Source organism: Patagioenas fasciata, chromosome 24 (genome assembly GCF_037038585.1).
Source record: "Patagioenas fasciata isolate bPatFas1 chromosome 24, bPatFas1.hap1, whole genome shotgun sequence".
Taxonomy (NCBI): domain Eukaryota; kingdom Metazoa; phylum Chordata; class Aves; order Columbiformes; family Columbidae; genus Patagioenas; species Patagioenas fasciata.
Window position 1 is genome coordinate 6,184,769 of NC_092543.1, and position 23,828 is coordinate 6,208,596.

The 23,828-nt window shown below is 46.3% G+C and overlaps 1 protein-coding gene across 3 annotated transcripts; it reads left to right on the top strand.

Annotated features, from left to right (window-relative positions):
- Positions 1-35: 35 nt before the first annotated feature.
- On the top strand, positions 36-21,646 carry ALG9 (ALG9 alpha-1,2-mannosyltransferase). 3 transcript variants are annotated; one of them, XM_065855825.2, is made up of 15 exons: positions 36-355; positions 842-980; positions 1,172-1,306; positions 2,026-2,096; positions 2,970-3,058; positions 3,653-3,788; positions 4,157-4,244; positions 4,383-4,488; positions 9,268-9,390; positions 11,129-11,283; positions 12,053-12,182; positions 12,849-12,996; positions 13,302-13,431; positions 15,285-15,415; positions 21,400-21,646. In XM_065855825.2, exons 1-15 carry the CDS (start codon positions 255-257, stop codon positions 21,521-21,523), a joined length of 1,806 nt encoding a protein of 601 aa, XP_065711897.1. In that variant the 5' UTR covers positions 36-254; the 3' UTR covers positions 21,524-21,646. The 3 variants fall into 3 exon arrangements, with proteins under 3 accessions (XP_065711897.1, XP_071654774.1, XP_071654775.1); XM_071798673.1 differs by having other exon boundaries at positions 72-355; positions 845-980; XM_071798674.1 differs by lacking the exon at positions 21,400-21,646 and adding an exon at positions 16,826-17,047 and having other exon boundaries at positions 147-355.
- Positions 21,647-23,828: the final 2,182 nt, after the last annotated feature.

A 23,828-nucleotide genomic window follows, 5' to 3' on the forward strand; every position in this document is an offset into this window, starting at 1 on the left:
AGCTGTGCGCTCCCTGTTCGGCTGCTTTCCCGCCCAGCGCAGCGCAGCGCGCGCGCGGGAGGAGGCGCGGCCGTGGGCGGCGCGGGGCGCGCGCTGCCCGCTATAAGAGCGCGGATCCCGCCGCCCGCGCACGCCGCGCGGAGGCGCGCGCCCGTGTCCGTGCCCGCACCCGGCATGGCGGCCGGCGGCCTCGGCGCTGCTCTGGTTTCGTCCGCCGGCGGCAGGGAGCGGGCGCTCGCTTTCCCGTACTCGGCATGGCCGCCAAGGGGGCCCGGCAGCGGCCGCGGGCTGGAGGCGGTGGGGAGTCGGCCCGGCCTCGGTCGGAAGCCGCGGGCGCGGAGGAGGCCCGGCCGGAGTAGGTGTCGGAGCGGGCGGCGGGGCCGGGAGCGGGGCCGCGTTCTGCAGCCGTCACTCGGGCGGGACCGCCGCGGTCCTTCGGGCTTCGGAAGCCCCGAGGCTGGTGGGGCGGCGTTAGTTCCTAGCAGCCGCCCTGGTGTTTCCTCGTACCCGCAGCCCTGAGCGAGCCCCCGCATCGGGTGGGCTTGTGCTGTGGAAATGGGGCTCCCCCGTCTCCCTTCGGTGCCGTCTGTTGTTGGGGAGAGGAAGGGGAGTTGTGCAGCGGTGGGTGAAGCCCTCGGGGCCATTTGCTCCGGTATAGTGAGGAGGATGATGGTTTTTCCTTGGGAGAATAGCGTCCCCCAAAGAAAGCTGTGAATGAAAGCCTACACAGTACTGAAACAACAGAGATGTATATGTGCTTGTCAGTTCTTTGCCTAGTGTCACATTGTGAGTCTTGATCTTGTTACTGAGCCTGGTTGGTGTATATTTGTATTTCTTCTAGATCATCTGGGAGCAAAACAGGGCAAGTTTGGGCCCCTGAAGGATCCACAGCTTTCAAGTGTCTCATCTCAGCCAGGTTCTGTGCAGCTCTCTTAAGCAACATCTCTGATTGTGATGAGACCTTTAACTATTGGGAACCAGTAAGTGGCTTCCTCTTCTTGGAGGTACTTGGGAATTTGTAGTTTGCATGTGCAAATGCAGATTTATCTAGAATTTTGTGCTAATCTCTGTGCTTCAAAGTGAAATTTTCTTACGGATTCGGAGATGGGAAATGCAAGACTGTCTACTCTGTGTGGTGCACGTGTGTTTATTTATTTAATCTCTATTGTAGACACACTATCTTGTTTATGGAAATGGGTTTCAGACATGGGAATACTCTCCAGCCTATGCGATCCGCTCCTATGCCTACCTGTGGCTTCATGCCTTACCAGCCTTGTTCCACGCTAGAGTTCTACAAACTAACAAGGTAAATCAGATATGTGAAAGCTGCTTTTGTGATGACTAAACATGCCTTTGGTTTGTGTTAAACAGCTGCTTTGTTTGTTGTCAGAGGTAAGAGAGTGTTTCCAAAGTGCTGCTTTGTTCACCAACACTTATCTCCCTGTGAGGATTTGGTGAGCTGACTCAATGGGGTGCAAGGAAAAGTGATTGGGAAGCTGCAGGGAAATGCTGTCTGGCTCTGGTTTGATTGAGAAGTTGTCCTGGAGGGGCTGGTGGCTCCTGGGGACAGCGACCTGGCAGCCATGGGCTCTCGCTCAGAGTTTCACCCTGATGCTTTAGAAGCCGGTCTTGTTTTCTCTGCCAACTATTTTTGCTTTATTTCAATAAACTATAAAAAATAAATTAATATTTTGCAAGGGGTATTGCAACTGAACCCACAGAAATGTAAAAAACCACTAAATATGCCTTCTGCTTGTGTACCCATTTCCATATTTTATGTGTTTTTGCACAGCAGCAAACAAAAGGGGGTAGTTCTGGTAAGTTCAGTGGGCTGTGCTCGCTGTCTGTGTTAGGGGGCCAGGCCTTGAGCTGCCAGGATCTTCAGCATCTCTTGGTGTGGGATCTGGGCCTACAAGAGTAGGCTCATTCACCACTGCCAAACTTCCTCCATCCTGTTCAGAACTTCTGTTCTTGGGACCAGCTTGTTAGTAATAGGTGCATAAACCATGTAACTATGTCTCCTAGGTTCTTATCTTCTATTTCCTCCGATGCTTCCTGGCCTTCCTGAGCTGCGTTTGTGAACTCTACTTCTACAAGTGAGTATTAGAAGCTGTCTACAGTGAATTCTTTTTGAGCAAAAAGAGTGACATATTCAGTTATTGCCACAGGAAATACGTTCTGAAGCTCATGGGCAGATGCATCTGGTAAATTTGGTTGCTTTACAGTGAACCTTGAAATTATGCATTCCCATGATAACTTAATGAAATGTTGGTCAGGATTCCACTATTAGGACAAAATTGTATCCTCAGATCTGCCACCCGCTTCTCCACTCCAGCATTTTGTTGGCTACACTCAGTTTCTCAGTGATACCAGCAAGCAGGGTGGGAGCATTGTACACTGAGCTCTTCTGCATTTACTTATCATAGTGAATTTTAGTGGAATACATTGCTGCTGTCTGTAATGTATCTGCCAATAGCATTTGCATCCGCTAAAAGCAGTAGCCTGAACACACAATTATCTTGTCTAAGCTGGATTTTTATTCTTACCTGCTGCTTCATTTGTGGGTTTCAAACTGTTAACTTGCGTGACTGTCCTGTTGCCAGCTGTCTGATTTTTAAGGGCATGATATGCGGCTTTTTGCATGATGGGGTTTTGTAAGGGGTAAAAACCTTCTGTAGATTGATATTACTGCAGCAGTGCAGACTCCCTACGTTCCTGATATTTGCAGGAGCACAACTGACACATGTGGAAGCCAAGTCTCTTCTAGTTTGGCACTAGTGTAACTTAGGAGATCTGAAATCCCAGGTTGGAGACAGTTGTACTGCTCCTCGGGTTGCTTTCAGTCATGAAAATCACCCACCCTAAAGCTCTCGGGATGCTCTGTGGGTTGTTTGTGGTTCTGCGTGCATTGGGTACTGTTATGTACTGAGAATGTTTTTGTGGTCTCTAATCCTCTCTTGCTTCCTTAGGGCTGTGTGCAAGAAGTTTGGGCTACACGTGAGCCGGCTGATGTTGGCCTTCTTAGTGCTCAGCACTGGCATGTTTTGCTCATCTGCAGGTGAGTTTGCTTAACGATCACGCTGACAATGACTTTGTCCATAGAAACCAAAGACAGGTCCAGAGAGAAGAAAATCCACAGCACTGTTATATCCCTCTAGCAATTGTTTGTTGTATTCTGTTGCAGATATTTCTAGTGGCAGGTGTGATGGCAGAATAAGTGTTGATTGAAATGATGTTCCCCACATCACTGTCTAATATCTTTCCATTTCCAGGGAATGATTGTTTCTATTGCTGTCTCTGGTCTCTCTGCAGTGGGCCTTGCCTTTCAAACAGGGTCTTGGCCTGCCTTCCTTGAGCATACCTTAATCCAAGGAAGGATATATAGCAGGTGCAGCAAGTGGTGACCACTTAGCTGGCTACTACTGCTCAGTGCCACTGAGGAAAGAGGCCTTTGTACTTAAAGGAAATATTGGAAGTATTTCTGGTCTTAGCAGAACAAGAAAAATAATCCTTTTTATGTTGCTTTCACAGAAATGAGTGTCCAGTGTAGCATCTCAGCTCCAGTGGCATAAATGAGAAATGATTATTAGCCTTATGCAGTTCTCCTGCTGTGGGAAAGCTGTGCTAACCCCTTTCTTTCCTTGTGTTGCAGCTTTCCTCCCGAGCAGTTTCTGCATGTACACCACAGTGATTGCCATGACTGGCTGGTATATGGACAAGACCTCGGTAGCAGTGCTGGGGGTGGCTGCTGGAGCTCTTCTGGGCTGGCCCTTCAGCGCAGCTCTTGGGTAAGGAGAGGAGGGCTCGGGAGTTGTGCACTTTGGCAAATGTTTCTTGCCAGGTTGGGGAGAACGTAGGGGCTGGAGAGCTGGAGGAAGAAGATAACAGGGACTGAGCTGCCAGCCTGGGCCAGGTTCATTGCTACAGGCTTCCATAGCCTGATTTCTTTGCTTTTGAACAACTTAGATTGGGAAGATTTCCTGACCTAATATACTGAGAGTAAGACCTGGGTTGGATGACTGGAATATGGAGTAGAAGCAGAGCCCAGTGATGTGATAATGATCTTCCAGCTACTGTCCTGCTTGCTTTGAAGAGACAGAAAAGCCTGCAGTGGAGAAATACAGAGTCTCTGGTTGATATCTGGTCTCTCTTTCAGGCTTCCTATTGCATTTGACCTGTTGATACTAAAGCGGAGGTGGAAGAGTTTCCTAAACTGGTGTATTGTGTCATTGATCCTGTTTCTGGTAAGTGCCTGTAACAAGGCGAAGAGGGAATGGATTTGGCTTGCAGTAAAACAGGGTGGGTTCCATTAACAAAATCACTTGGAGCTTTTGGGCAGCCAAAAACTTCTGGCACTTTAAATAACAGCGACTTTCTTCCAGGTGCCCTTGGTAGTTGTGGACAGCTATTACTATGGGAAGCTGGTAGTTGCACCACTCAACATTGTTTTGTACAATGTCTTCACCTCTCATGGACCTGATCTCTATGGTGAGTTTAAGATAAAAAGACAGAGTTGAGGGTTTTCTTGCTACTGTTGTAGAGCTGTGACCCATCAGGTCATGATTGCCAATTATCTTTCTGATGTGCTCAAAAGCAAAAGTAGCCTGTGAGCTCCAAAGGGCTGCAGTTCTACCTTTTTGCCACAGAATGTCTCTGTCGAGCTGGAAATCGGTCGGATTTCTCCATGTTGTGAGCTGAGCAGCTTTTGTTGACTTTGACATTCTGTAAACTGTTGGGAGATGTCTCCGTGTCACTGCAGAGAGCTGTTAGTGGTGAACGTGTTTGGATGGTACACGGGTGCAGTGGGCACAGGTGATGTGTGTTTGTCAGCTTCAGGTGAGTTCCTGGTGGCTGTTCCTCACCGTCAGGGTGCACAACTTTGGGAAGGTGGGTAACAGTGCAGGATCCATAGTTGTTTGAGTTCACATTGGGTCTGCAGACTTCCTGAGTCCATGCTGTGCCTTGGGAATCTCCTTATTGGCAGTGTATGGCCTGGGCTTTGCTGGCAAGCAGAATCTGAGATGACTATAAAGGCATCTAATCTGCAGGCAAATCATTTACCTATGAGGGGTTCTCTGGTCCTGGCCATTTAGGATACTCTGTGACCCACATCTCAGGTCTGAACCTTTATGGCAATGCTGTGTTGTTTCTCTGGGAGCTGCTACTGCACTGAGTTGTTCATATCATGTACTTCTAGAGCTGAGGAGTAGAATAGTATATTTCTAGCAGGGCTCCAGAGGGGCTAGCAGGCACTTCAGGGAGCTTAGGGTGCAGGTTCCCTACATCACCTCTGTCATCTGTTTAAGCCTGATTGCGATATTCTAGGAGGAATTCAGTGGTTAGCAGGGCTTTCCCTGGCAGTGCACTGTAGGCCATATTTGTTGCTTCATTTGGAGGGCTATTTTGGTTGGTGCTGAGTGGTGATGTTACTTGTGCTGTGGCACAGCAGGGCAACAACTGCTTTGCCACGCACGGTTCTTCATCTCTGCGGGAAGGCTCTGAAATCAGTTGCTCCGAGTTTTTTGTAAGGAAGCTCCAGGCTCTGTCTCCGATAGATTTTGGCACGGGCTTTTTGCCTGACCTTTTCCACACTGGTGTGCGAGTTATTTCCAGAAGCCTCCAGGGACCAGGCTATTCTGAAGTGTTTTATTCATAGTGACATTTGTAGAACATCCCCAGGCTAGTAGAAGAGCCTGCTTGAAATTGCTCTTTAATGCAATGTGGCTAGAACAACACTGTGTGTTTAGAGAGCTTCAAAACACTTGGGAAAAACAACACTAGCAGGGGAGATGAAAGGCTGGCCAATCCCTTTTGGCTTTGGAGCTGGGGTTTCCCAACTTTCACATGATGGGAGCAGGAACTGCTGGAGGTTGCAGTCATCAACCCATATTATCTTCAATGTAAGCACCACAGTATTTTTCCTTCTGCCTGCAAACTAGAGTTCTGGAGACAAGGCTCTGTTTATTTTGTGTGTGTAGCAATATGTTCTTTCTGGATAAATACAGTCTGTGCAATGGATATTTTCCTGGGGTGATTAGGTTTCTATAGTCAATGGAAAGTAACTTGTGTATCCATAAGCCTGATAACCCTTTGGGGTGGTTTTGTGTATGTATGTTCGAAGAATGCACAACTGGTGAGTTTTGTCCCACTTCCTGCAATCAGAGCTTTGGCTGTGACTTGAGGTGCGATGGCACTTTGGGAAGCTTCGCTCAGCCTGGGCAGGATGTGCCAGAGGTGTTTTGACACCTTACTCTGTCGATTCCTGCTTCTTAACTACAGTGGAAATAAATGCAGAAAGCAGACTGTTTGTTATACTAGCACTGAATCAAACTTGCTTAGAATGAGGGCTGTGACTCATGATCAAATTATTGCGGTTTAGTTACTGTTTAGCAGCCGAGCTGCAGTTCCTGTCTGCGTGCAGGCTTTTAGCCTGTGATAAACATCAGGTGGAGCACTTAAGCCTAGTTTATAACTCCTCTTTGTCCTGAGCCGCCTTCACCATGGCTGTGGCCAAGCTGTAGCACGATAGCTTGTTAAGTTCTATAAACTTATGTGCGAGTTTGATTTCTAGAGTGGCTCCCGGAGCCTGTCACAGAGCACAGAGTTCAAACCAGCTTCTGGCTCAGTGTCTGACAGCTGGTTATCCCCATAGTGCCATGAGCTGACTCGGCCACAGTGTTCTTCCTACTGCTTTCATCAGTCTCTCGCCTACAGCCTACATTTTGCTCAGCTCTGGCATGTGGGATACTTGCAGCAAGTTAAATTCTCTACCGTGGTCTGAAGGCAATGCTGTGAAAGCGTGTTCCCATTAGTATTGCGCATGGAAAGTCCTTTAGCATCCCTGCCTGCTTGGAAGATGTTTTTCTGAGCCAGGACTACTTGTATGCAAAGGGGTTGTTCTTGTTTGATATTGCAGATCTTTCTCAGATCACCTCAGATAACAAGAATAAAAGCATTTTGCCACGGGAGGCATTGGGACTGAATGCCGCTGAATGGACGAGGCATCACAGTGACCAAGCCTATTGCTTTTTGCTTGGTGTCTGAATTATTTAACTTGCCTGTGTCACGCACAGTCACCCTGCAAAAAATAGCTGCAAAAGTAGCTTTTTGTTAAAGCTTCAGACCAACTGAGAGTTCCTCAGGGCCTTTGGGGCTGTATCTGCATGGTGAAGATGCATGCTTCATGGGGTGTCCTTCATTCCGCAGTCCCAGGCCACCGAATCAGAGACCACACTAGCGAGGACTGTAGTTAATTTTCTACCTGCCCTGCCTGCTATAGAGAGAAAGGTCCCTGGTAGTATCCTTTAAAGATTTGGGACTCGGCTGTGCAGTGCAGCTGAATTGTAGCCAGAAAACAATAGAGGGTAACAGTTTATTTTGGTTTAAGAAGCTTCCTATCTCATCCTGGCATCTTCTGTGATAAAGTGGCTGTTTACAGCAGTGAGAGTGGGGAAGCAGGCTACAGAACCCAGTTCCAGCCCCTTTTTTTAAATAAGGAGAGGACTTGATGTTCCACAGGAGTAGTTAGAGTGGCCTAAGCAGTGGTAACTCTGCTGTAAGTCTTTAGAAAGCTGTACTATCGCCTTGGGAGGGCATCTGGAGGCAGAAAGGCTGGGAAGAGAGCAAAGCCCCCTTTATACACATGGTTTTTTCCTAGATGTCCCCTAGAAGACTCATTGTGGTACTGTAGTCTGCCTCAGGTTTTCCATCACAGCCATATCCCAGCCAACAGCCCTGATTTCTAGGAAGGGTCATACATGTGGGTTCTAAAATGATCTCCTTTCTGCATGTGTTCAAGATCTGTCACAGTGAGTATTTAGAATTGCAGTCCTTAAATATGGAGAGTTACCAGCAGGGTCTAGAGAAGGAGGAAGGAACATTGGCACCATTGCGGTGTTGCCATGCAGATAACTCTGTCATGTCCATCACTTGATGTTCTTTCAATCTATCATATCCCATATTCAGCCTTTCACAGCCTGAGGATTGTGCTTATGTGAGACTTAGAATTATGAGGCAGGTGGAGGGAGAGAAGGTGAATTTCACTCCCTTAAAGGCTCCCTACTCCCCAAAATCTGAGGTTGCTGTGTACTTCCAGTGCTAATAGCTAAAGGTTTCCTAAATGAACATCAGTTGCTTGGACTCAGCTCCAGTGACATGTTTCTGACATGACTAGTGCAGCTTCTAATCATATTTAGCTGTAGGAGCTGCAGAGGTTTTGGGTTTTCCTTGCTGCTTTTCAGTTGTCTGATTAATTTCAGCATGGACCCTATTTGAGTGGCTCTGATTGCAGGAAATTGCTGCGGCATGTGACACATGTCACAACAGTGCAGTGATTAAAGCCCCCGTGTGTCATTTACTGGCTGATTGAGCTAATCACACTGAGAGAGTAGCAAATATATGGAGAGAAACTGGCATTCCTTATTGTTCTGGATTTAAGCATCCTGAATTAAGAGTCCAAATAATGACAGCTGGACTGGTATTTCTTTCAATTTACGTCCTTTGAAGCTTGCAACCAATACCCAACTATGTCGTGTTAGGAAGCAGGGTTGGCTTGCTCCTGTTTTCAGCTACGCCATAAGAACAAATTGAAGCAGGGACATTTCCAATAGTGTTGACTCTCAGTGTGTACCAAAACTACCATCTGGATGGACTTTAGTAGGAGAATCATTGGTGTGAAGTGTGAATGTGAGGTCTTTCTTCTTGTTCCTTTTTAGTACACTTTCTGCCAACATGGAGTATGCATCGTCCCTCTGTAATTATAATAAGCACTTATTAACATTGTGGTTTGTGTTATTCCTCTGTTACTTATCTGCAATTAGAAAGAATTTGGAGTCACCTTTCTTAGTTTTACTGGTTTCCACCTCTCCTTTCTTGCTGTGCAGGCTTTGTTAGTGCAGGGTGGGTTGCGTGTGACAGAGCTCTGCTGGGCAAGGCTGTTTGAGTGGCGTGTGATTCACGGGCAGCAGATACGATATTGACTATGACCCAGTGAAAAAGGAAGGAGAAAACTAATTTCTGAAAAGGAAGACAATGAAGTTTCTTGGGCAGACATGATTGTGAGGTGCTCTGCTACCTTTGTATGGCTATTGAGTAACTTGTGCCACTGTTATGGTGGTTTTATGGGTAGGAGCAGAACCATGAGGCTACTTTGAGTTGGATGTCTGCTCTGGTTGTATCAGTCAGGCAGAGAAGGAACGATGCTACTCTTACATCTACATCTCATACATTCCTGTATTTAAAAACTTGTTTCCTTTTCTCATCCTTTAGGTACGGAACCCTGGTCCTTCTATTTCATCAATGGCTTTCTGAATTTCAATGTGGCGTTTATCTTGGCGCTGCTTGTGCTGCCCCTGACGTGTCTCATGGAGTGTCTGCTCCAGAAGTTTCATGGTGAGTGCAAGGCAGCCGCGGGAGCCAAGCACAGGCAGCCTGGATCTCAGACTTGTTACCACAGGGAGGGCTTGCCTGCCAAAGGGCAGCTTTCCTTCATTGGAAGTGAAACGGGGTTCAGGGAAAGTCTTTGGAATAATAAGAAAGTTCCTAGAAATCATTACTCAAGTCAGTATTGACCCAACAGTGGAGTTGCTGTGTAGAAAAGGAAAAGGCAGTGAGATGCATCTACTCACATCCAGTCTGCAAAAGGGCAGAAACATGTTTTTTCTCTTTAAGGACGATTCCTGTGTTCTCTGCCTGAAGAACAGGGCGTTATCAAAGCTGAGCTATCCATATCCAGAGTAAGCATAAGTTGGATGGCGCATAGCCTTCAACCAGATATGCAGATGCATTAGAAACAGCCCTATCAGAAATCCTAAGGGGGAAATAAACTATGTACTTGGTGTTTCCATCTTATCTGCAGCTGGAAGTGATAGCCTTTAGAGTTACTTGGAGAACCATTTGCTGGCTCTTCTGTTGTTGCTTTTTTATTATACCACTGCCAGAATGTTTTCTGCAGCAGCTTGAGAGAACAGAACAGGACTGAGCCCTGGCAGGACACTCTTGCTACCCCATGCTTTGGGAAGGGTCCCCATAGGTGTGTGTGTGTGCTGAGAGCACAGAAAGAAGCAACCAGAATATTCCCTACCTCACACTGGGCTTCCACTTAAATGCTATCATGGTAAATCCATGACACTTGGTAAGTCACTCTAGGGAGGAAAAAGGTATTAAGTGTGAATTCTTCTCTGCTGTTTTCCTAAGGAAGATTGATTAATCAGCAGCCTCCAGATTCATCAGTCCAGTTAGTGCTTCGCGCTCTGATTTTTTACTGAATATAAGAAACAAAACCATCATAGTCCTTGCTGAAAATGTGTGTTAATGGATATTTGCTTGTATCAGTTCCTTGGATATGACTGACATCCTGTCACAAACCAGTGAAAGCTCGGTAGGAGATCCCGTAAATGCAAAATCTGCTGTTCACTTGGTGTTCTTGTACTTAACAGCAGGAGCAGTTCTGCCGAGTGCTTTGTTCTTATTGTCTGGGAAATGCAGTTCGCTTAATTGCTTAACTCTGCTGCTGGGAGTAGCAAGGGGGCAGAAGGGGACTGAAAATTGTCAGGCACTGTAGAACCCTCCTCAGTGTGACTGAAATTCAGGGTAATTGTTGTTATTTTTGAATCGGTTATTTCCTCTGTTAAGCAGAAGGTGCCTGGGAGACCTCTCATGCTGTTTTATTGTAATGAAGCAATGAAGATTGTGGAAACTTCAGTTGCTAAACCACCATTTGTAAGTGGGTGGGTTGAGAGGAGATCCTTTCTGATCTTTGTATGAACAGCATCATACACAGCAGGAAATCCAATACTTCTGCCAACCTGTTTAGACATGTCAGTTCTTGATGGGTTTTGTCTCTTGCTTGGGTTCAATAATGCAGTCCCTTCTTTTCTGCTTTTGGTCTCCTACCATCTGTTGAAATTCTCAGTATTGCAGCAATCTACAAGAGTTCTCAGATCAAAATTCTGTTTGGACGAGTTACCTGGATTTTAACAACACGACTGCTCAGAACATGGTGTGTTTGTGCTGAAGGCAGTGGGCTCAACCTGAAGAATGGGCTTTTTGAACGTGATACATGATTGAGCAAGAGGGAGAATAGCGTAAATCCCTATTTCTGACATTACTACTTTGCTGTTTCTTTCAGTTCAGAACCTGGGCCGTCCCTACTGGCTGACATTGGCTCCTATGTACATTTGGATCATGATTTTCTTCAGTCAGCCTCACAAAGAAGAGCGGTTTCTCTTTCCCATCTACCCCCTCATCTGTCTCTGCGGAGCTGTGGCTCTGTCTGCTCTTCAGGTCAGTTTTAGTTGAATGTGTTCTCTTTAATGAGGTCGTAACTGCTAGCTTACTACTTCAGCATTGCTTCCCTAAATTTGGGAACATTTGTAGGATATCTGCATGTGTGACACAGTCTATAGCGATCACACAGTTCAGGACTATACTATGTATAACTCTTGATCATAATCTTTAATCTGTTAGCCGGCACTGCTGTTGTTTTTGACCAGTGTTTCATGGATAGGTGTTGAGACTCTGGAAGCAAAATGTGCAGCTGTCTAATACTGAAACAGTAGCTGCTGGTTAAATATGGGTGCAGAATGTGCTGCGTGTTCTTTTATCCACTTCAAAGCTGCGGTTTGTGCAGACAGGGCAGACAACCATAGGTCATGCAGTAAATCTGGGGGATGGAAGTTGTGTTAGGAAGCCAGTCCAGCATTGAAAATGAGGTCTGTGTTCCACAGGGCTGTCTGAAAGCAACACTTGCTTCTGGTTCACCTGGAAGCAACCAAGCTGGAGCCCTGGTAGAGCGCACTTTGCAACTTGACCAGAGGCCTTCCTAGGGAAAAGAGCTCAAAATGTCTCCAAATAGCCTAGATGATCAATTAAGAAATGCGAATGAACCGTGTGAGTTTCTGTGCATTTTTTTATGGGTCCGAATGAAAAAATGAAGAGCAAAGAGCTGGTGGGAGATACAGGCACTGCTGTGAGGTCCTTAAGAAAAGTAGAATTTTGCTAAACATATTGCAATTTGAGTCATTTTATATTGTCTTTTTTAATCTTTCCTCAGAAATGTTACCACTTCATATTCCAGCGCTACCGCCTGGAACACTACACGGTTTCCTCCAACTGGCTGGCTCTGGGGACCGTCTTTCTCTTTGGCCTTTTGTCACTGTCCCGTTCTGTTGCCTTATTCAGAGGTTGGTGGTTTAGACTTGTTCTGTGCTCTCGTGGGTATCGGTCTTTGAGTCTGAAGTTGTGCTGCTTTGACTACAGCAGCACAGTAGGAATAAGGAACCTTCAAGGTTTGTTGCAGGGAAAGGAATAACTTCTAATGGTCACCATGATTGCGTGTATATGCACATTGATACATGTATTCACGTGTTGCTGGAATTATATCAAAGATCTGCTGCCATTTGCCTTCAGCCAGTACAACTGTACTGATATAAAACCTGTACCCAGACTGGTATTAAAGCAGATACTTTAAAACATACGATCCCACTTGAAAAAGAGTTTTCCCCTGTAAAATTTGTAATTAGGTGCATATGTCCTTAAGGGCAATATCTAATCCATCTCCATTAAGTACTTTCTTGCATCAGAGCCATGCAGTGAACCTTTCCACCTCATCAGTACTTTTTTGCTTGATGGTGGCCGTTGACAGCTAGGACAGGAGAATGTGAATACAGGTGATAGGGTACAAGCACTTGTAAAAAAAGCGGGGGAGCTTTGGAATCCAGCCACTTTTTAGCATAGACCAAATAATTTATTTAAGAAGTTATGTCTGAACAATTTTGTTATAGTCTTTCAAAAGCACTCATGTGAATATCACCTATTTCTTTAGCCTTACAACTTTCTGCTGTCTGCAGGCTACCATGGGCCCCTGGACCTGTACCCGGAATTTCACAGGATCGCCACTGACCCAAGTATTCACACTGTGCCGGAGGGGAGGCCGGTCAACGTCTGCGTGGGGAAGGAGTGGCACAGGTTTCCAAGCAGCTTTCTCCTGCCGGAGAAGTAAGTTTTCTAATGTAAAAGGTACAATTTGCTGAGATTCATAAGGAGGGGCACTTCTCCTAAGTAGTATTTCAAGACCTTGTATCCCTGACACCAGCGTATCCAACACAAAAGGATTCCAAAGTTTATTGTCAGCAGATTGTTGCCCACAAGCTACAGAACATTTGTAGTGTGACTGCTTCTCTAGCAGCGCTGTCTGTGCTCAGGCGTGAATTGTCCTTGCTTATGCTTTTGATTTTATCCATATAAAATGTTTACTAGCTCCTGCATGTTCCCACTGGGCTTCCTGACCCTGTTCTCTGCAGTTGGCAGCTCCAGTTCATCCTGTCAGAATTCAGGGGCCAGTTACCAAAACCATTTGCCAAGGGACCAATGGCCACCCGGATCATTCCTGCTGACATGAATGACCAAAACAAGGAAGAGCCATCTCGATACGTAAGGATTATATTCCTCTTTTCCTTACCTTACTGTATAATTCGTATTGATGTAATGCCTAGGATTGCATCTCCCATTTTCTTTCCTGGGTACCATACAAGTTACAGAACAAAAACGGGCTTTATGCAGCACTTGGAAATGTCCCCATATCTGTGAGTGGTTTCTGTTTGCAGTGCATCTGCCTATTTTTCATTTGAAGCTATAATACCAAAAAAAATGGCAGCAGAAGTAATAATTCCTAGTTATTGCAATTTGGGATTTAGTATAATGTGTTACTGTGATCACAGGGAAGCGAACTGAATGAGTAGTTTGAAATCCCACAGAAAATGTTTTGTCATTGAGCAGGGATTGGGATTTTCCTTTGCACTTTCCTTTCTTTTCAAATATAAATGTATTTATCACATTTGCAACTGAGGAGGAGGAACTTAATTTGGAACTTGACTGAAACAATTGCCTCAGTGATTTCAATGGGGATCTGTTAAGATTGTGTATACTGGTTTTATTTATTTGTTACTTTTCCTGGTTGGGGTGTTAACACATATGGATAATTTAAAATTATTGTCAACGAGCTTCTTTAAAATGATTTAACAGGTTAAATCTTAGCAGCGTGCTAAATATTCTTTGCGGTGCACTAGATATTTAGTCATCTTTTTTTGTCCTAAGGGTTGAATGAGATGAACTGCCAAGAAATGCATAGTGCTTTCTTCGGTTCTCTTAGTGCCTTGGAGGACAGCTTTGGTATGGGTGTCATAGGAAACATTGACGTGTAATGGACCAGGTTTTTGACTTAGAGGTGGGTCTGTCCTGGCTGAGGACAGTAGGTACATGTTTATGTGGCTCGTGCCTTTGCCCTGTTAGACGTTGTACGACCGCTTGTGACCGCTCACAGCAGCGGGTGGAAGGCGGTTCTGTAACAGAGGTAAAAACAGGGATCAATCTTCTGGCTTCGAGCTCTTATTTTGAGTCTCGTTATGTAGTTAGTGGAAAAGGGAAGGAGGCGTGTTCCCACCTAAGAGAAGCTGTGTGTTCCCACCTGAGAGAAGCTGTCTGCTGCACTGCGTTTAATTTATGAGATCTTCAAGAGTCGCATATTTTTAGCACAGACAGCTGGCTGGTGCGCAGCCTGTGACTAATGGAGCAGAACACGCTTCTGTTTCATGGCTTTTCTTGTAATATCACTGTATGGTTTTATTTCTTATGCAGGCAAAAGGACCCAGAGCATTAGAAGTTAGCTACTAAATGTGACTTCTGAATGGAGTTTTAAAACGTCTGACCTAAGAACACCAAGAGAACAAAGTCTTTTTGAAAAAGTTCCATATACCACCGAAGTCTTGTGTAAATCCTCAAATAAATGCATAGGTGCTAACAAAACCTAGTACCAGTTAAACACCAAATGCTGGTAGAACTTGCTTTGTCCTGGTGGCTGAAAATCATATGCTGCTGTGCATTGCATCCATGAGGGGCTCATTTCTCTGGTGTATTTTAATGATATAGCTGCCCTAGTACAATTTAAACATGGCCATAGCTTAGGGTTATCTCACTTTTGAAAATGTGGCTTAGATCACTTAAACACAGTTAGATCTTCAACAGGAGGGTTGTCAAGCATTGCAACAGGCGGCCAAGGGAAGTGGTGGAGTCACTGGAAGTATTTAACAGATGTGTAGATTAAGTTCTTAGGGTTGTGGCTTAGTGCCAGGATTAGGCTACTGTTGGACTTGATGATCCTGAGCGTCTCTTCCACCCAAAGTGATCCTGTGATTCTATGAAATTTAACCCCTCTCTCCTGTACAAATGAACATATATAATCAGAAGCCTACAGGAAATAAACCACAAGATTGTCTGTTTTTCTGCAGATTGACATTTCCAAATGCCACTATCTGGTGGACTTGGATACAGCAGCTGAAACCCCAAGGGAGCCACGGTATTCCTCCAACAAAGAAGAGTGGGTAACCATTGCCTACAAGCCATTCCTAGATGCTTCCAGGTATGCTTTACACGTTTGAGAGGGAGGGAGGGAGAAAGGCTGTCAGGTCTGTGAACTAATTCTGTTCAGTTTTATATAAACATTATATTTTATATAAACATCGGCAAATGCCAGCTTGAAATCCAGTTTCCAGCCAAGGCAGCTTACTGGCTACAGCGGAATCTTTGTCAGACTTGTACTTGCAATACTTATGACCTAGGTTGCTTATTTTTCTTGTACTCAGCTGATATTTGGTAGAGAAGGAACTGGCCTGTCTCATGGGGCTTTTTGGATTATTGCCCTTTTAATTCCTTGCCCGTAGCCTCTTAGCTTTTGATTAGAGCTCACGAGAGGCACGCCACCACTCTTCTTCTTAACCCGTGTCACTTCACCTTGATGTGTGAGATCTGGCTTGCAAAGGGAGAATGCATGTGGCTTTTACCACTGGAAATAGTGGCTTGGCTTGTTGTAGCAAAGGTGACATCTCACCATGGGGCAGCAGCTTGTGAGAAGCTGGGAGTCAAAGAGAGATCCTGAGACTTCATACTGACCCTGGTAATGAGAGATTAAGGCAGAATACTGGGAGTGGGGAAAGGTGGGAGCACACTCCCTGGCTAAATAATCACCAAGACCTTAGAACCTGTCATCTAAAGGTGGTGGGGAGGGAAAGGAATCGTTCTGGTTGCTGTGTCCTCCTTAACAAAAGATGCTGTTGCATTAGTGGGAGATGAGAACAGAGGAGGGTTTGTGGAGTGTGTCCCAGGAGGAGATCAGGCGGTCACATCCTCAGCCCTGCTGGTGCTGCCCGTTTTCTGCCTCTGTTCTTGTGCCGCATGGCAGTTCTCCGTGCTGTTCTTTATCAATGCCTCACAGCTGGAGCGCAGGGGAGGTGCGGTGCGGGGAAGGCCAGGTTGCCATAGCAGCGGGTCTGATTCCATCCCTGCTGTCAGCACCTCCAGAGCTCCCCCAGTCTGGAGCGCTGGGCTCTGTCCTTTCAGCCTTCAGCAGCTGGAGTGCACAGTGCTGCTGAAGGACTGGAAAGCCGTGTCCTTACCTGGGGGTGTCAGCGATGCTGAGGGATGAGTGAACTCGCAGTGTCTCCTCATCTCGTCACCCTGCTTGTCTGACGGATGCTCTGTTCCCCCTGAAGAACAGCAGCAAGCTGGGAACCATGGCCTGGCAGGGCAGATGCACAGCAGTGGGCACAGGGCAACTCATGGTACAGTGATGAGCAGAAAGAACAAACCATGCGAGGTTTGATCTGCCCTGTTTTTAGCCAGCGTGTCACTTGAAAGGTATCACACTTAAAATTGGATGCTACAGACATGGTAAAGGCAACTTTTGCCAGCCCATCCACAACAGCATGAGTAAGAGAAATTTAAGAAAGGCTCTTTCTGGATTACCTGCTTCATAGTTTATCATACATTTTAGGTATCGTTCTGTAATTTGGCCCTTGGAGAAGAGGCAGGGTGGATGAATGGAAAGGGGCTCAGCTGGAACTTGGTGCTCCCATAACTCTGTCCAGGTCTTTTAAACTGTCCATGTGTTGCAGTTTTCCATTTGCACCAAAAGTTTGTTAGCTCCCCACTTACCTCCAGGAGTTTGTTGGCAATGTTTGAAAGCGTGAGGAGCTTCAACTTCATAATAGCGGCGGCAGGTAAATACCTTTGCATTGCTTTGTCACAGAGTATTGGAATTTTGCTGTAACATCCATATAAAGCTTTTCCATGGTGAACGTTCATAATCAGTCTGAGCTGTTTTCTCGGAATGCGTCATAGTATTTCTAAAATCAGACAGTGGCGTTTGCTTTGTGGATTTTTGAGTGTGATTGAGTTGTAACTTGCATGAAATAACAGGGCTCAAGCAATTCTCAAAAGGGGACATGACACAAGTTCTGCAGTAGATTGGTGGCTGACGTGAGCTGCTAGTGGCGATTGCAGATCTGCTTGGTGGGTGAATGAGATGTGAAGATCTGTCTCACCCTGCAGATCCAGCGCTATCGCCCTTGTGCTGAGATTGGGAAACCTCATTTGCGAAGCAAGTGCTGGGGGTGCATCTTTCTGCGGCTGCAGGGGTGCCCGTTGCTGCTGGTCAGCCCTGTGCTGCTGTCCCTATCCCAGTCTGTGGGGAGTGGGCCCTGCAGAGCCTCAGGGCGATGACACTGAGATTTGCTGCTCTATCTGCCTGGAAGGTTCTCTGAGGGCATCAGTGATGCCCTGAGGCTTTTTCAGTGATGCAACAAGTATTCTGTAGTCCAGAAACTTGGTAGCAGAGCTCATAGTGGAAAAGGTGTGTTAATCCCAGCAAAAGCATTTGTGGTTTTTTTTCAGTTTGGAACAACCAATCTAGGCAGTGCTGTCTTGGAGTTCAGAAGCTGGTGTTTTTGGGGGGTTTAGCTGCAGGAGAGCAGCAGTAACACAGTTGTGACAGCATGTTAGGTGCTAGAAAGTGGTAAGCTGAAAGGATCCCGTAGGATCTGTGGGGAGAGCTCTTCTGAGGGTCAGACGCACGGGTTTGTGAGTACGGTCAGTGAAGATGCATCGAGAACTCCTGTAATGATCCAGGCTGCTTGCATTTCTGAGCGTGTACCTTCCCCCTGTTCCTAGTTCAGCAGAATGATGCGTCTCAAATCCAGCACATGCTGCTACACAATAATTTGGTAATGCCCCGTGCTGCCTGTGAAGTGATAAAAACATAAAAAAGGGTGGAATTTTCATAATAAAAGGGAAGGAGGAACACAAGTGTCACTTTGCACTGAGCTGTGGGGGAAGCTGCTAGTGTAGATTTGGGGTCAGCAGCTCGGTGGCTGCAGAGCAAGGAGTATTCGAGGGAAAAGAAACATCAGATGCCTCTGCACCCAACACCAAACTCCAGCTCCGTTTCGTTGAAAATAAACGACCCCAGCAGTTCAGTTCAGTCCCGCTGAACCGGAGGCTTTTGGGACTCGCTGCAAGTCTCACATTGACGTCAGCAAGTGCAAATGTAAATCTCAGCTGGCTCTGATAAATGGTGCTGCTAATTGAATTAGAGTGTACTCCAAGCAACCAGCTAATTATGCTCCTCAGGAAGCTGCTTTGTCCAGGTCCATTTAATTCTATATTGGCTGAGCACTCCAAATCTGTCACAGAAAAGGGGAAATATATTACAGCTCCCCACTGAGGAGCACATATTTTCCAGCTCTCTAGGCTGAGCCGTCTGCTTGCTCCCAATGCTTGAGTTTTCCATCAAAAAATAAGATTTGTGCAAAATTAACGATTTGGTCACCTTGTCTAGGATATCATTACCCTGGTTTAGTAAGAGGCTTTGTCTCATTCCATTAAATGGTGCTTTCCTCCACATTACATGTAATGTTTTCCCTCCTTTTGTTTTACAAGTAACTAAATTCCTTCTTAGGTGCTCGGTTGGTACAAAATTTAACACCTATAGGAAGTGCAGACATTAATGGGTTTTCAGAGAGCTTTGCTCATGCAGCAGAGATTCAACTTCCTCCTGCTAATAAGACGTGAGTTGCTACCAGAGTTAAGAGCACACGGAGAGCTTTAGTTGCACAGAGTTGTTGTTTCAGGCTGTCTGCAAACTCAGGGTGGTTACACTGAGCTGGCTTACTTAGGATGAGATCTTTTGCTCCCAACAGCTCCTGGAATATCCTTTGTTCTAGAACAAGCAAAGCCGCCTTCCTCTGTGTCCCTGAGCTAAACTGCACAAGGCTCTTTCAACAAATAACCCAAGCGCACTCCCTGAGCTCTGGGGAGTTGTGCTGCTTTCTATCTCTTTCTTACAATATAGCAGAAAGCTGGTACACTACCTAATTTTTCATTGTTCTAAACAGCATCCAAAGCAGCTTGAACACTGTTTTTCCTTGTTTTTCTTTTGCTGAAGGGAATTGAAGTGAAACCAGATGGTTTGCAGAGAGGAACCATGGTAGCAATGGTAGGTAGTGAGGCTCAGAGGAGATGCCAGGAGGAGTTGAGCAGTGACATGTTCATTAGCCATGAGACATGGAGGAGGAAAATCAAGTGCTTGTTTTCAAAGGATTGCCGTCGCTTCTAGTGACTGGAGGGAGGGTTGACCTCCAATTTCTGGGTGCAAGGAAATGACAGCTGCAAAAACTGTTCCTTGTTCAGAATACACCAAAATTACCATCTTCTGCCTAGTTATTTGCTACTAAGAGATTCTGCTTTGAACATGTTCCCAATTCCAGCACTTCAGGAATTCACAAAGAGCTGCATTTCCAGTGATTCTTTTATTTAGGAACTTTGCTGGGTGCTTTACAATTTGTAAAGGGCCTAAGTATTATCACTGAGTTTTTTTGTTCTTCGAAGTAAAGCAATCAGCATTTTTATATCCCAAAGTGAGAGCTGAGTGCTTGGCACACAAAGCAGCCTTACAAGATGCTGAAAGGAGGCAGAGTCTCACAGTTGGAAGTGGGACTTGTAAATCTTAAAATCCAGACTTGCTCAGTCTCTCTGAGGGTAGACAATGCTTTCCGCCTCAGTTTCCCCTCACCAGCGTGGGAAGAATACGGCTTTGTCTTTCTAAACAGGGAACATTCCAACTGAAAAATGCCTTTTTTGTGCTTGTACGGACCCTGCTGCTGGGTGGTGCTTTGCCAATGCAAGTAGATCTTGCCATCTTTTCCTGGATGGTCTTTTACTCCAGGTAGGAGATCAGGAGCTGCTGCTTTGCAGATGAATTAGCAAGGCTGTCTAAGAACCCTGGGAGCCTCTGGGGAGATGCAGCTCACAGTGGCAGTTCCTGCCATTGTTTCATAGGCTGCGTTTTTGAAAGATATCCAGTCCAGCCTTACAATAAGCAAACAAAACACAATTCATCTTTCTTCTGAAAAAGTGACTTGAACTGGATATCCAGAGCCTTGGCTACGTTACCAGCAAAGCTGTGTGAACTGCAGTGACCAGCAAGTACACACTGGATCCGTGTGCCATTCGTGACCACTTACTATGCCGCAAGTCAAAGTTGAGTGCCGCTGCTGCTTCTCCAGGCAGTATGTAGGTGGAGTTAGACTTAAATTTGTCAAGGGTTGATAGTTTACTGACAACTTGATCTTAAAGAGGGAGCAAGACTCTGCCCAAGCCCTCATTTCAGTCAGTTGCTCAGATTTCTGAAGCTTGTAGCACTGTTCAGTGCTGCTGCTGAAGGACATTAATTATTTGTCTGCTTTACATTTAAAGCTGAATTTTACTGTTGGTTTGCTCAGTGAGAGTATACATGCATTTACAATGTCCTCAGCTAGCACCGCTCCAGCAATTAGCAACTAAACAAAGGGTATTAACTTAATGCAGCCATTAAACCCTCCATGCTTGAGTACTCCATTGGGCCAGTTGTTGCCAAGTGCTGTGAAATGTCAGCTCCCAGCACTAGCGGGGCACAGTGAATGCTGGCAGGCTGCAGCAAGCTCCCTTGTAGGCTTCGGAGCACTCCGTCCCTCTTTAATTCAATACCCTCAGCAGAAGATCAGCACAAGACCAACACTTCAAAATGCCAGTGCCCATCGAAGCTTCTCTCTGCCCCTCAGGTGTGCGTGGAGGAACAGGCAGAGATTGAATGGAAAGAGATGCCAGGAGCTAAGTGCAACCTTTCTAATCTCTCACCTTCACAGGGTGCCCTGAGGAGCAGGAGGCCTGCTTGTCTGACACAACAAGCCCTCAGGGCTATGCTGCCTGCTTTTTAGACGGTGATTTCCAGGATCTAAGTTTCTTTCCATAATTAAACACCTTCCTGCCCTCTCTCCCCCTTAATCCTACTGGAATGCGTAGTGGGCATGCTGAAGAACTGCTGCTCTCCAACTGATGATGCTGGCACAAACCAACTTTGGTCTCACCACCAAGGAGAAAATGGGACTGGGCTCTGTGCACCTGAACCATTAGCGTTCCTCATGTCATGGGCTCACCAGCTCCAATCTCTTGCAAAGCCTCATTTGTGTAGTTTTGAACATTCTGGCTAATGGGTGCTTTAAGGATGATTTGTGTTTTCCTTTCTGGTTTCAGGTCCTCAAAGCTGCTGCGTGCGTTCTACATCCCTCTCCTCTCAGAACAGTACACGTGGTATGCAAACTATACGATTCTGAAATCCCGGAGGTCGAAGCAAACCAGGAAAAAAATGGGAGGCTAGCAACACACCTGGGCACCAAAAGCATCTGCTGCCACTCTTAGACAGCTGCCTAAGCCATCCTCTGTTCCCTTTTTGAAAGATCGTGCTTGTAAGATTCACTAATAAAGATTTCCCATGAAGTGATATTACTTTGCAAGCTTCCAGCTGTAAAAAGGGTGCATCATCTGCTTTCTGTTCTCAGTATCAGATCTCACCTCTGCTGACACTGAACATATTGGTAAGAAACCATTTGAAAACCCAGCAGCCACCTATGGACACATTATCCATCTTACTCCCTGTGTTATTATCTATTACACCAGAGAAGAGAGAAATGGAAAATAAAAAGGGATGATGGTATGAGGTTCTGTTCCAGATTCCTGCCCTCTTACTTGGCTGGGAAAGCTGCACTTTCAACACATTGTACATTGGTCAGCAACAAAAAACCACAGGGCTGCGAGATGTGGTTTTTGTGATGAATTCATAAGCAGTTGCCCATGCTACCGCATCTGGTTTGAGACCAGCCCGCTTATCAAGGCATGGTAGTGGCAAACTGCAGACTTGGGTTTTGCCTTGATTTGGGGCCAGGTAGCTTTCCGCATCCCTGGCGTGGTTTCCACTGCTGCAAAATCTTTGAGGCCTGTTCTGTCCTTACCTGCATTTCACAATGCATTGCTCTGCGAGTTCCTGGACTCTGCCCAGTGCTGCTGCAGGTGTGAGGACGTAATGGATCAAAGCAAAAGGTGCAATTATCAGACTCCTTGCTGTTTCAAGGCAGAGCGAGTGGTTTGCTTTCCTTGGGAGGAGACTCTGGTATTTCTTCTACACAGCCCGGTTTGCTCCAGCATCTGTGCTGGCCCTGGCTGCGCCCCTGCCGGTACCCGCTGTCCGGAGCTCGCTGCAGCGGGACTCAGGCCCTCCTCTGGCTCACAGCTCCTCAGGAATACGCTCAGGGGACAGGCGGGAGCTTTCCAGCAGCTTTATGCAACGCTGTCTGAATCACACAATAAACAAGTCCAAGCCCTATTATTAGACTTTGGAAACTGCTGCCTTAGAGACAGGTTTGCTTATAAATACCCATTATTTTCTCTCTGTTTTTCACTGGGGAAGCAGGCAAGAAAAAGGTATCTCGGCTTCTCCAGAATCTGCCTGCCCCTGCTCTTGTCACTTTTTCCCACCTGAGCTCATCCTCCTCGCTTTTCCAGCCTCCCAAGTTCTCGCTGGCTAATGAGACAACCACTCCAATCTCAGGGCGGGGGAAATGCCAGTTATTTTGGAAGGGGATGGGAAAACACAAGTATTAAGCAACTGGGCAGAGCACTTGCCATAGTGACCACAGTGTATAGGTGTGCAAGCCAGCAGCTCTGGTGGCTAAAGCACAATGGTCTGGCTCCCTACTTGGCTCGAGCAATGCCCTGCATGATGCTGAGAAGGCTCCAGTCCTTCATGAAACGGGAATGACAGCAAAAGAGCAAAGTGAGAATGTGCAGCATTAGGTAGAAGCGTTTGTAGTTTTTCAGCTGGGTATATGCAGTGAGGGTGGTGTAAGGTATAGAGACCGTAGGGGAGACACGAGAGGGTGGCACCATGCGGAAGCAGAGGTGTGCTCGTGCAAAGAAATCATGTTGGCTGAGTCATCTGAAGGAAAAATTTGGAGGACCTGCCCCACAGCAAACATTTTCATTGCCTCTCGGCTCACAAGCGTTTTTGTCAGCTTTTCTTGCTTTTCGTACAGCATCCTCTGCAGGCTGATGGTCGGTGGTGGTGGCTCTAGAGATGCAGTTTATTCGCCTTCAGTTCTTCTAAGCTTTGGAGTCTGTGGCTGACGGAAGCTTAGTTAAGGAAGTGGGATCACAGCTAAAAGCTGGAATCTCTGTTTTAAGCCCCGAGACACCGGGCCCCTGGTGGGAACCGTGCTGGGTTTCACTCTGGGTGTGAAACGCTTCTCCAGCCGCTTCCTCAGGGCCCAGGAGAGGGCATCGTGCTCCACGAGAGCACCTTCCTGCCTAATTGGGCTTATTTCTGGATCTCATTTCCTCTAGAGACTTGACACTTACTGACAGATAATCCATAGAAAGACGATAAAGTGTTTCCTTTCAATTTCTGTTTTCTATCTTGCAGAATTTGCTAACAAATACGTTATCTTTCTGGCAGTCCAAAATAAATAGTTGTCCTCATCTGGGAGCTGGTGCAGAATCCAATGCTGTACTTGTCTTTCCCAGCAACAGCGAGCCTGGAGATGGGAGTCATTGCGGAGGAATAGATGCAATCCTCATTCACTTGTTTGGCCGCAGATGGGTGAGAGGAAATAGTGGTAACTTAGGCAGAG

Excerpts from the sequence above, each read along its gene's own strand:
- ALG9 (XM_065855825.2), top strand. The coding sequence starts at position 255 with ATGGCCGCCAAGGGGGCCCGGCAGCGGCCGCGGGCTGGAGGCGGTGGG. Across the intron at positions 1,307-2,025 it reads GAGTTCTACAAACTAACAAG|GTTCTTATCTTCTATTTCCT; the intron begins GTAAATCAGATA and ends TATGTCTCCTAG. Across the intron at positions 9,391-11,128 it reads TCTGCTCCAGAAGTTTCATG|TTCAGAACCTGGGCCGTCCC; the intron begins GTGAGTGCAAGG and ends TGTTTCTTTCAG.